General features: G+C 43.3%; 1 protein-coding gene and 1 long non-coding RNA gene across 4 annotated transcripts in view; both read right to left on the reverse strand.

The window, feature by feature from the left end:
* The window catches only part of LOC133111388 (neogenin-like), a 169,973-nt gene extending 162,779 nt beyond the window's left edge, over positions 1 to 7,194 (reverse strand). For all 3 annotated transcript variants that reach the window (XM_061221702.1, XM_061221701.1, XM_061221700.1), the window contains exon 1: positions 6,609 to 7,194. In XM_061221702.1, the coding sequence (XP_061077686.1) occupies positions 6,609 to 6,696 (88 nt within the window). In that variant the 5' untranslated portion in view covers positions 6,697 to 7,194. The remainder of the gene's footprint in view (positions 1 to 6,608) is intronic.
* Positions 7,195 to 10,069: 2,875 nt separating this feature from the next.
* On the reverse strand, positions 10,070 to 13,115 carry LOC133111354 (uncharacterized). Its single transcript, XR_009704987.1, has 3 exons — positions 13,022 to 13,115; positions 11,318 to 11,467; positions 10,070 to 10,572 (listed from the first exon to the last, which is right to left on the reverse strand). It is a non-coding gene; the product is annotated as an uncharacterized LOC133111354 (long non-coding RNA).
* Positions 13,116 to 13,370: the final 255 nt, after the last annotated feature.

A 13,370-nucleotide genomic window follows, 5' to 3' on the forward strand; every position in this document is an offset into this window, starting at 1 on the left:
ACACTCCTACATGGGTGTGACTGATCAAATAATGCACCAAAAAGCTGAACATGTCTCTCTCACATTTCCCGCCCCTCTAACAGATGAAAGTCCTTTAGAAGAGAGAATGTGAAAGCTACTGTCATTGCCCTTACAATTTAGTGTGACGGGTTAAATGTACAGCCTGAGGACGGGACATGTGCCCACTGACGCACATGTACAGATGTTTGCTGTTGAACCCTGGCGTGCTCGATGGTGCCGTGGGGAACGCCACTGGGCTCTGCTTACAAAATACACAAATAAACTACAGAATCCCCAATGCTGCAAACCCCCCCCCCCGCCACCCAACGCAACCCAGCCCAGCCCAGCCTGACTGCGTCCTCCAGTCACACCGCCCCCCGCTGACACAATCCCACATTCCTCTGCTTCCTCAAGCGCAACTAATGTCAGCAACATGATTAGAGGCAACCCAACCCTCCCATACCCCCACTGCCCCCGCGTCCTACTCCCTACTCCCCGCCCCCGCCCCCACCTCCCCCCCGGCGTTCTGAGACAAGCCAAGAAGCCAACAGCGGTGTCTGGCCTGGAGACGACAATGCAACCATCTTCTCCCTGGCCACCCGGCAGCCCGTCCATACTGGGCCAGGGAAACAGTGGCCCCTGACCCTGTCCCTTATCAAAAAAACATGTGGACCCGGAGGCAGCTGGGCCGGGCAGGGGGTTACCCGAGCCAAAGCAAGGGACAGGCTAATCGAACGCGACTTCGCTCTGAATTTTCCAGACCTCTCTGTCTCCCTCGCCTGCCGGACCCTCCTGAAGGCGAGACTGTTCAACGGGGGGGTAGCGCGACTTAACTCCAGAGGTCAGCCCTGTCTCTACACAAGAACAGAAAAAAATAAGTGGGATTATCCCATCCTAGACTGAACGAGGAAAAGACGACAAAACCGAGTGAATGCCGGAGCTACGACTCCTTAGAACAGCACGTCTGGGGCCGGCTCGAGTTACACTCCTTCAGTGTGTCACCTGTCGGTGAAAACAAAGACGTGTAAAGCATCTTTTTCTAAAAAGGTCTGAAACAATGTTATTATTCACAAGGCATCAGCCTAAGAGGCCCACTGGACATCGGAGAAGAAAAGGTAACTGCAGGAATGACTCCCAAGCCCTTGTGAAAAGCCCAGACAAGATTAATCAGCTCTGCTTCGGCCATGCCACAGTCAACGCTTTACAGCAAGAGGAGAAATTATAGCCCTCCTTTAAGCCAGAAAGAGTCTTAGTTTCAAATAACACTGATAATCCAAGGGCTTTTAATAGTCTAACTGGCCTTCTGAACAGTTTGGACTCCAATAAGGCTGACAATGGGCGGGGTATTGATGTCTTTTTGATGTCGTTTCCAGGCAGCAGAGACACCGGGGCTGAAATGGGAGCTTTTTTTAGGCCGAGAGCCTGACGGTCCGGGCCAAAGCCCCCGAGGAGACATTCTTCCTCCCCATCTTAACTCACATCACTTCACCTGGGCCGCCTCCAGCCTGGGAGAGGCAGCCAGGGGCCCTTCAGCAGGAGCAGCGGGTCAGCGTTTCTGCAAGGGCATCGTCCGCAGTCCCCAGAGACGGACACCATCGCAGCACTGCAGCACGGAGCCGAACGACACCGAGGCCGGCCCGCGAGACTGCGGACGGGTCCCCATCCTCCCACTGGAGGCTCAGGTCCGCAGGGGGATTCCAGTACAACACCAGGCAACTCATCTGCCGCTTAAACAAGCCTTTTGTGAGGCTTTGGTGGGTGCGCTTGTAGCCAGGGCGTCTCCACAGCGATGCTGGCGGGTAGACCTGCTGAATCTACTCTTCGCCGAGCTCTAAACACACACAGCGGGGGGTACTCTGCTCACCGCAGAACACTGCCAGCCAACAGGCCGCTGTCACCGAATGAAAGCATTCGATCGCCTGTTGCTGTTGTCTTTGGACCGACATAGCTGCGGTTTACCGGTGACGGTCTTAGAGGAAGAAGGTTCAGTAAACAGTTTTTTTTTTTTGTTTTTTTTTGAGAAAACATTTGCACACACAAAAAATTCCCAGGGCACCATTAACCCCTCTGTGTATCCGCACACCACACCACAGTAACATGGCCGCCTCTTCTGGGGTCCGTCTGCCTGCTCTGGGGCTCAGAATCCTCCATTACTGATGGCAGATGTGGCGAGTGTAAGCGACTCTTTGCAAAGGCAGCCAGTGATTCTTAATGAACGCAGCATGTCAGTGAAAACAATCGCCGTTTTGACAACCACCATTAATACTGGCATTAATCATCATGAGCGTTACACACTGTATTTAACGTCTAACCTCCGATGGTTAGTGCACTGCTTTGCTGCTGGTATCAGTCAATCACGGCAATACGGTCTCCAAATTCACATTCCAATTACAAGGCTTGCTGTGCACATTAGGTGATTAGCCAAGGGCTAACAGTCTATGAGAATTAATAAACCAAGTCGATGGCAAGCTCAAACAGCTGGTGGCCACAGTCAACCCCTGCCAGCGAAAGAAACGATTGTAGATGAGATTACATTTTTTTCCAAGGGATAGTGCTCCTTTTTTGTTTTCTAAAGAAAAACACCCTGTGGCTCTGAGAAATTAAGAATCACGGTAATAACCGAAAATAAATTAGTATTATCACAACAAACAAGTAATAATGCAGATTATCACAAGTTAGCATGCTGTCATAGAGCTGCCGCTAAGCGTGCAGTGACACCGAGACGCTCCGCGCAGCGAAATTAATCCTGTTTGCTGAAATTTCCCATCTTTCACATTTTGGGACTGGAAATCATTACCTGCACACTCAAGTCTTCAGGATACCATGAATATTCCTTAACATCGTTAGACCGTGGCAAGCAAATGAACTGCTCGTCTGAGACGCGCAATTATCCCATTGACTGGACAGTGTAATCGGCAGACGCGTGCATTCTGCGCGCTGGCATGAACAAATCGGGAAATGTGACGGAAAAACAATGGCAAAAAAACATTTGAATTCTCAAAAAAAGAATGCACCCACCATTGTTCTTCCTCAAGAGATACCCCATCTACTCCATTATTAAACTGCTCATGTTGCATGTTTTGCTAAATTGTGAAGAGACCCCTCATCGACGACTGCAAATTAATTAACGGATTTGTCTGATAATTTAATGCCATGTAATTTTAATTAATGATAACTGATATGTTGAATGTCTAACATAATAACTGATTAATGATCCGTCAAATTTGTATAATTTACCATTTAGCCTCCCTTTTCATCAATGCCACTCAACACATTTATAATCGGGACTAAATATTTGAAAATCAAAGATGACCGATTCAGTGATGTCTAGTCTGCCTACATATGATCACATGAGCAGAATAAAGACATGATAATGAGGGCTGATATGTGTACACAAATTATTTATGATGCAACTGGTTATACAGCAGCAACAATTCCTCGCCACAGCCTAATGGCTTCCCTCTGCCTCCAACCCAAAAAAGAAGAGTTGTGTCGACTCAGTGAATGTCTACCATACATTCCCCTCATCAAAATTCAGGGAAAAAATATATTTTCTAGAAAACGAATCAAACATGACCTATTATCCAAGTTTATCAGCCACCACCAGACAAATGTCAGACCACTAACACTCTGTTGGTTCCACAGCAGGACCTGGTATAGAGTGAATCACCTGTGTAAACCACATTGGCTTGGGGGGGGTCGAAAGGAAGAGTTCTGTGAAAAACATTTGCAGGCACAGAGCGGGGCATTTGTATCATCAAGGTGGCTTTCAACAAACAATACCTTCACAGCATGATTATCAAAGAGAAACCACACTTCTCTTCAAATAATCCACTTGTAAAATAGCGGGTCTCTTTGTCTTTACTGGCAGTAGAATGTGGCCTTTAATAGGTTGATAGAAAATTCCAATCAAAACAAAGGACTCCAGAGGGTGGAGGAAGAACAGAATAAACAGGAGACTCACACACACAATGTTGGAGACTCAATACAAAAGGAGAAAGCACAATCGCATAAACTGCAGAAAATAAACGTGAGGGTCTCAACAGTACTACTCTTAGGGAAGTGTTCAAGCAACAAACAAAAAAACAGCGTTTAAGAAAAGGCTTGTGGCTCAGATAAAATTCGTACATTTCCGTATCTCAGGCAGAAATGTGTTTAGAATAAACAGACATTCTGAAAAGGGGGACCCCGCAATTAGTAACCTGAAACTCAATCTCCACATGTAGGTCTAATTTCATCTCTCTGGAATTCTTCAAAACTCCCAGAGGTACTCCCTGCTTCCCTTAATCTCCAGGTTTTATGACTTTCCAGACCACCGCCCTGCCCCCCATTCCTCCCTCTATAGCCATCTCCTGCAAAGCCTGCCCTTTTTTTTTTTTTCTAAATCACTACCGAACCCTTTTCATTCTGGAGAGAGCCTTTCATCAGCTTCCTCACGCAAGGAAGCCTGCCTCCTCGCTCCCCTGCAAGCGCCTGTTCACACTCATTTTCTCAGCTGAACAAGTTCGTCTGAAGCCATTTTCACTTGTCCATAAGAGCTCGCTTTTCACCAAAACAGACTGTGGTTTCAAGCAGAAAGGCTTGTGCGTCTTAAATCAGCAGGTACATTTATTCAGGGCAAACGGCACAAGAGTCCTCTTTTGTATTTCCGTACAATGACATCTAATTGCATGGTGGTGTTATTCCCATGCATATGTAAACAATGGCAACCAGAGTTAAAGGTTGAAGTTTATTTGAGTCTAGATTTTCCAGGCAAATGCATTAATCTTTGACCACAGTATTCCGAAGGAGGAGCCTTGCATTTGTTTGCATACCCCATATTATAGCACCATGGTGTATAATTTCCTCAAGTAACAAGTCATTCCTTGGCAGTTCCAACCATAAAGCGAGATCGGCTAAATGGCAAGAAGTGGCGAAGAACTCAAGCTATTATTGCCTTTGTCTCCGAAATGAATGGACCTTCCAAACGCCACAAATGCTCTCCTAAATCCGTTCACTCTGCATTTGGATGTCTGTTCTCACGACTGACATGTATTCTCCGGATAATTACGCCTAACTTAATTTTGCACGAATCAAGTTTTTCACGAGTGTATCGTTATTAAGTATTGACATAATTGAAAACCTAACATCATAAATAAATGCATACGTGTGGTCAAATGAATAGGCGTATTAAATTGACCCATAACTGGATACTGTGGTAATTCCGTAATCCAAGGGGGAAAACGTGTGATTAATCTGTTGATCGAAAACATTTGGTATCTTGCTTAGTACTGCCCATCCCCCTCATTTCATGCAATGTATTCAGAATATATTACTTTCTTATCGGGGTGATTGATGCCAGTCCTGTAAACGCTTAAGAGAAAAGTAGCCCATATGAACCATTAAAATGCACCAGCCATATATTTTGTATGTTGGGTTAACAATTTGCTGATCGTTTGTATACATAATGGTCTGTAGCTTATTCATATGCCATTTTAATTCTGGGATTTATATCATGGCTAAACCCTGTGCAATATTGAGAATCAGTAAGTGATGCGGCGGGGATTAGTTTCACATGATGCTTCGAAACAATACACAAAATCCGAATTAAGTTCATGGTTGGTTAAACAAGTTAAGCATGTTCCGAAATGCATGATGTTCAGATATGATCTGCCCAGTGCAGCTGGAAACAATTAGAAATTGCCTTTTTGTTTAATGTCGTCCGACCTAGTGGACCAGTATTAACAATGACGGACTGGCTTGCTCCAATACGGAAAGGTCCAGAAACGACAAATCACAAAATAGCAACTTGCAATATCTAATAGCCTATAAGAGAGCAATCTAAAAACCCGGGATAATCACAGGGGGCATTTCGAACTGACAATAAAGTCCAAGGTGCGTCATTTTAATCCGCAAAATAGCCAAATAAAGCGATACTGTAGCTACCTTTACGCTGGAATATGTAATACCCCGTTTAGAAACAATGTTCCAAATGAAATCTCCGGAGACGTTCAAGCAAGCCAATCTTATTTTGAAGTTTCCCTTATTCACCGCCACAGCACCGAACCTGGGGACTTGTTAGGCAACTATAATATTTTCATTTTCCAGAGACGGGGTGTTTTCAAAACACAACTACCAAAATAAAAACGATCACTTAAAAATCCTTGTAAGCATGTTTTTGAACGGGTACCTACTTGCTGCATCGACAACATGTACCAAGTAGCGCTAACCTAAAGCTAATATGCTAGCTAACTACAAGCGCTGCGGCTGTTCGTGTTTCGCTGCTTGAAAAGCAATGCGAGTAACTGGCCACCTAGCAGTACAAAATAATTACCAGGCTGGTAAATCTGTTAAAGTGTTATTCAATGACAGCATGGTGTTCTCTTTTGCTAAACGGGGGTATTAAATTGAGCTAACGAACGCAAGATACAAACGATGAAATCTAATTGGACTATTAGCTAGCTTTAGCGCTTGCATTCCTTTACTACTAAAACCAATCTACATGCGTTGGTTGTCCCTTTTAGAACCAGAGTGGCACGTTAGCTAGCCAGTTAAACTAAAAAGTACGTTAAACTATACATTTGTGTTTGACGACACCGAACAGTTCAAATTGGAGGATTACAACTTACCTTTGTCGGCATGCCTAGCCACTGCAGGCGTGTAAAGAAAGGTGAGACAGGAGAGAGAGAGGAGCAATCGTGCTCCCCGCTCCGCCATCACTTTTCAGAAAATAAATGTTTGTACAAAAACCTCAGGAAAAATCCGTGTTTTTAATCCTCCGTCCCTTTCGTTCCACCCTTGTGGCAAATGAAGCAGTTCAGTGATCAATGACTCCAACAGCGTTTAAAAACATCCGGGACCAGTTAGGTTTGAAACTGGCCAGGTGAAACATGTAGCTAGCTAGCTAATTCAATAGCCAGCAAAAGTAGAGAAACGCTGAGAACGAGGGGTCTGATTGTTTTCTGGAACTTAGTTTTAGCTAGAAGGGTCTGAAGGAAGCTTGAAGTCAATCCATAGCTGCGGGCAAGCCACATTCGAAAATAACAGCATCGGTGTTACAAAAATAAGAATACGTTAGTTCAACAAAGAAACAATCCGAAAAATAATGCAACTGGGAATCCGGGGCCGAAGAGAGGCGAGAAGACTTGTTAAAATCCAACCCACCACAGGAGACGCAGCCTCTGTGCCACAGCCTGCACACGAAACGAGAGTAGTGTGGAGGGGCTGGAATTCGGCGCAGGTCCCCGGAAAACAGGGGGTGGAGTCCTAGTGATTATGGGATTCCGGATTCAGTGGTGGGTGAGGCAAAAACTATGGTGTGGAAAATCAAATGAAGTTGTTTCTCAAGAGCGCAAAAAAATGTTTTGGCAAGCATTATTTTCTTAATTTGGTTATTTACGTTGTTAGTGCACACATTGTACCACTATATGGCCCAGTATTATGCGCCAGGGCACCAATTTGTGTGCGTTTTTTTAATACATAAAATCTTAAAATCTCCATCATGAGCTTAGCCTATATTCTTATATTTCAAAACGGCGTCTTCATCTGAATCGTTCACCCTATATAACCATGTAGGCGACGAAATCCTTGAAGTCAATTTGTATAGATTCAAATCAAAGTAAAGTTATTGGCTTCGATCGTTGAGGAAGCAAGTATCTCACCCCTGAATAATCGAAACCTTTGGTTGGGGATTTCAATTCATTAGGACTAACTGCAAGCCTATGAATTTCACACTAGTTCAAGTGACCTGTGACTGACTCAGTCAGCAACAGCGTAGCCGATATTTTTCTCATCAACAGGGAAGTATATGGCCCCTCAAGAAAGATGAAACGTTAGTATTGCAATCCAGGCTTATCAAAACCTTAAATATTCACAATGTAGCCCATCTTGTTCATAGAAACGTGCAAGCTACTGAATACGAAGGCAGTGGGTGACAAAAAAAACACTTGCCCACCCTAAATTATGACAATACTCCAAATGTTCGTGTTTGAAGAAATGATGGAAGGTAAAACCTCTGAATGGTGCCATTGTTTCGAGCGCTGTGCGCGGACAAGAATACTGCCCAGTCATTATACTTCCCGAAGTAGTTTCATAGCTAAAACTAGGCAAGCAATAAAGGGATTACCACACTGCTCTCATTGTTTAAGAGGATATTTTGTTTCAACATTTTTTGTTTATTCCCTTTTTCATTTACTAGGTCTATAACATATCGAGACGAGACCTTAAGAGTTAGTAAGGTTCTAACTGACATTTTTGATAAAACTTAGTTAGCCCGAGTGTAAAATCCATCTATGACTAGTTCGAATTTACCAGCTACTAGCTGTTTCAAAACATAGCTTGAGCTGGTCTGAACTCCTAGCTTTATCTGTTTGTTTGTTTGTTTGTTTGTTTTTTCAGCAGGGAGTGTAATAAATACGTTGTTAATATGGCACTCGATGTATGTGTGTACACACAAATACTGTTAAAAAGAATGAAAAAATGGAACATTTAAAATGTTGTATCTGCTTGGAGCCCATTCACTTTGGTATGTTTGAAGCTCAATATTTCAAAACCACTCAGAACGCAGATAGAACCTTGTTGTTCCAAGCCACGATATGCCAAATAAAGCAAAATCCGATCTCGGATTATCTTTGCTCTGCTAAAATAATGTTCGTGCATCTTACTTTGTACAACAACGAGGTTCAATTTAAAAATTGCATTGAATGCGTGCCGCTGCAACTAAATCAGTACCACTGTCACAAGCAGGTAGTGTCCATAGGGAAGAGCGCCACTCGCTGGTTTCTGTGCCCAAAAACATGGAAATTAAAATTTTATTGTCCCATTATGGAGGATTCTCATGAAAAAGTTGACGGAGAAAATGAACCATCTTTCTCTCAAACATGTCATTCCTGGCAATCCAGAGTGCTGATTAAACCATGAAAAATGGTAGTATTTGTACAGCGTATACGTTAGATTCTCAACTGACATGTCGTTACTTCAATCCTGTGTTTCATCATTCATTAAAAATATATGAGTTTTGCAAAAATCCTTTTGATAACTCAAACTTAAAAATCAGAACCTGTAAATATTCACTTTTTTGAAGAGATCCATAGTTTTGGTTTGCTCTGGGTGTTTATTCATATCTGAGATGCTGCATGGTACTGCTGCAGGTGTGGTTACTGGGGCCAAAGAGAGATAGAATTAAGTGAAAGATGTTCCCTGGGGCTGCCTGTCAGGACCTGCAGTGGTGTGAGAGAAGTGCTGATTGTAACACCACCCCAGGAAAGTGCAACGGCCAGCGCATTTTGTTTATCTGACAGGTTTACATGGATTGGAGGAAGGATCACATTGGAAGCATAACCCAATGACTCAACAGGGCAGCATGTAAGCAGAGATGATTACACAATGGGTGGATTTCCCTGGTGACTGGACGGACATAAACAAACAACCGACAGACCAACTTTTGGCGGAGGATCAACTATTATCTGCCGATGATAAGGACCCCTCTGTTCTGATAAGAAAATTCTCCCCTTGTGAATTAAGCCAATGTGGTGTCTCTTGTTTTTTGTACAGGGTAGGATTACAGGTTCTAGACAAGATAGTACAACCACATGCTGAAGACCTGGAACAAACACTAACCAAATTATGGAGAATGGTTGATTGACTTGTGCTTCAAACGGCTGCAGAAGAAATTCAAGTGCACTTATGACTAACCACATATTTCCTAATCTGCAATCATTCCCATCATGCTTTGTCTCTTGAATTGGACCCTCTTCCGGTTCTGTACACTTAAGCTTTCAACAGGCCAGATTTCCATCATTTAAAACATAAAACATGAGGCAAACAAAGAATTTACACAGGCATAATTTGTTTATTGCTACTTTGCTTTAGTTTATGAATGCCAGCCCAATTTTTATATTTTATGTCGGTAAACTTGGAGATTTGGGTTAGAAGAAAGTTGATGTATTAATTTTGGGGATTTAAGATTATGACGCAATTTTTTTAAATTGCAGTCATTAGAGAATGATTAAAGACAAGGCCTACATTGGATAAATAGGTAAACAGCAGTACTGTTGAATGCATATTTAAAAAATATATACAGTGTAATGTGAAAGGCTTCCATTATACTCAATGCTCAGTTTGAATCCATGATTGTTTATGTACAGTGAAATGCATTGGGATTCATATGAAGCTCTGCTCCCCAACCTCAAACAGAAAATGCAGTTCTTGTCTGATATGTACATTTGTGGTCCATAGCTGAAAGCAATCCAATGGCCTTACTTCATGAGCAAAGGATTTCAAACGCAGAGCTGAGGGCCATTCTTCAGTGCCCAGTAGTACACAGGGGGATAGAACACACTCAGTGTTACTAATGTGCATATATAATGCATACATAAAAAGTGCGGCCAGGCTTCAAGAGTTGTGCATGTACACATATGATCAATGGCGCAAAACAGGTATCGGCAAACATGCATTCAATTCAGTCGTGTCTCCGAGAGGCAACATAAGCAGACATCCCCAAATCATTATCTCCAGAACTGCTCTTTCAGACAATGCTTCAAAAGTGGCCTCCTTCAGGGCTTGGTGGCATCTCCACTGGAATGAATCACTCATCTGTTGGAGGGAGAGAGGATGAGTGACATGAAGGCCTGCTCATGCAGGGGACGAGCCTGTGAAGTGACTCTCTGCTGCAGGCAAAGCTTCCAAGGAGCCCTGCTAAAAATCAGACCATCACTTTTATATGTATGCCTGAGCCTAATAATGGCAGGTAGAGCATCACTTGCTTCCCTCACACAATAATATGCTAATTAGACAATGTCAGTTTTCTGCTCGTGACAGGTTGAGCTAATTATCGAAGCACTACTTCGTTCACCCTTGCAGCTATCGGAACAGCAAGTTTAGCTAAGACAGAGAGAGAGAGAGAGAGAGAGAGAGAGAGAGAGAGAGAGATGGCTCACAAATGCAAGTGTTACCTTCTTCACAAAAACAATTAGGCAAATTAAATTAGCTCTTTAGTGAATCCACCAAACTGTGGGGAAAAAACTTTTCAGTACATTTGTAAGACAAAAATAAACATGCTGCTATGTAGTGACTTGAAGGTTTTTTTTGGTCTCCGTTCACTAACGAACCCTTTATTGTGGTATCAGATTTTGTTGCATTCCTTGACGTGCGATTGGATCTCAATGGAGCCGTCCTTGACTAAGTGTCCCATTATGTAAATGTGCAATATTAAGTAATTGGTTTTCCAGTCCCTTAACTAGCATCATCCTTTCTAAGGTATAGAAAACACAATCCGCTAGAGCACTCATCAGCCACATGACCTCAAAATATTTCATAGAGGAGGAAGGGTTTGTCTCACCTTGCTCAGTGTCTCAGTAGACCCCAGTGAATGCCACCTCCTTGGCAGTCTGAGCACTCCTCCATCTTGTGAGTGGAGGGACAATAGGGACAGTGAGAGGGGCAGACAAGTCTCCATAATGCAGGGTTATTAGAATTGTTATTTTCTTCCCTGTGAAGAAGAAAAGGTTCATTATTCAAGTGGCAGAAAGGCGGTAAATGGAAAGGTCAGTGAGGGAGGACGGCAGTGGTGAGGCTGAAAAGAACACAATTGGCACGCCGTGCCTCTGCCACAGTCCGATACGGCTTCACTCTGGCAATATCCCCACAGGGGGAGTGCTTCCTGGTTCTGGGGGGGGGAAACCCAACAGCTCATTGCTCAGTGTGTGGAAAGTGGGGAACAGACAGTTGCTGGGAAGAAACAGGAGGGAGTCTGAGGAGGAGCGAAGGCCAGCACGCACCATTCCATGTTGCCGCGTGACTGGCCGGCCAAGAAACCGTCTAGGTTGGTTACACAAGCTTTAGTGGCATATTGAAGTTTGTGCGCTGGTGGAATATTGATTTCCAGTGTAATTTTAAGCATGCCTCAGTATATTGACTCCCCAGTTTAAATGAGCTTTGCTGTCCTTACACCACAAGAATGCAATTTGCTGGTAGTACATATAGAATTCTTTTTCAGACTTTGCCTTCATATGTCTCCACACACACACACACACACACACCCAAACTGAGAGCAGAGGAATCACTGCTATGCTGACAGAAACGCCACCTGTACAGACATCAGTTGAGTTCCCATAGCCCTGATTGCTCTCAGGGAATATGTGAATGATAAAACAGCTGTACAGCTGCACAGTCAACTGATGTTCTACAGCTTCCTTTTCAAATGTTGTACTGGCTGTGAAAAGCTTATAGAGGTCATCATATGATGTAATCTGATTGCTCTTTGTGACAGCATCTATAAAATAATAATAATAATAATAATAATAATAATAATAATAATAATAATAATAATTGGAGTAGGGAATTATTCATTACCATTCACAATTACAATCATAATTTCTTTCATGAATACAAAAAACATCATCCACAGAAAACATGTAAATTCTGAGGAAATTCCAACTCTCTATCTTTCATGAGTACTTATCTTCTGGCAGTAAACACCTTGAATGGCAGATGGCCTTGACAATATTTTTATATTTGATATAAAAATAAAGAAGAGCAAAAAAAAAAAAAAATCAGTGTCTTCAATGAATTGCGTTTTTCAAGGTTTCTCTGCAATTGAAAGGTCCAGCGCGTAGCCGCTGCTCTGGGGCTGCTCAGATCTACAGAAGCGTTTGTACTGGAGCAACGCACGGCAGAGAGGTCCCAGCAGGCCCGAGTCCTGGAGGAGAAGGGTTTGATGAGGCTGAGGGAGTGGGCGTGTGGACATTAAAACACTGTGGTGAAAACAGTGGGTTGGTCTGACGCCCGGCTGTAAACGGTCTCAGAGTCCATAAACCTCCCCCCCTCCCCTCCCCCTCATGCATGGGAAGGGCTTTCCGCTCCTTCCATTCAAATGACAAATGTCACGTATCGTATTTGAATTTGAAGCCTCTTTTAAAAACATGCGTTGGGTTACGCTGTTTTCAATCAGCCTGTCCAGCGTGCTTCCAGGTTGGAGCAGTGACAGAACACATTGGAAGCGTGGTTAAGATGCAGTCGCAAAGGGCAGCGGCACGTCCCTTACCTGTCAGGACTCATGTACATCAATCTGCCGGAGACACCAGGGACTTCCTGTTCATTGGGGCATCTCAGAACCTCTGTTTCACTCAGCAATGACCTGTTACATACGTATACCCACACAGTGCTTTCACAGAATCTGTGCAAGAAGATCAAAATTCCCTAGTAGAGAATGGATCAACATTTTATATTCATTTAATTTGCATTTAAATAAATGTGAAGTGAAACTATGGACTTGATTATGTAAATGCTGCCCTTTATTTGCATTCTTGTATGGGATTTGGAATGAAAACCTGCATCACTGGTCATTGGTAGTCCATGAGTACATCGCACCTCTGACTGGTCAAACAATTTAC

This window comes from Conger conger, chromosome 15, assembly GCF_963514075.1.
Source record: "Conger conger chromosome 15, fConCon1.1, whole genome shotgun sequence".
Lineage (NCBI taxonomy): Eukaryota > Metazoa > Chordata > Actinopteri > Anguilliformes > Congridae > Conger > Conger conger.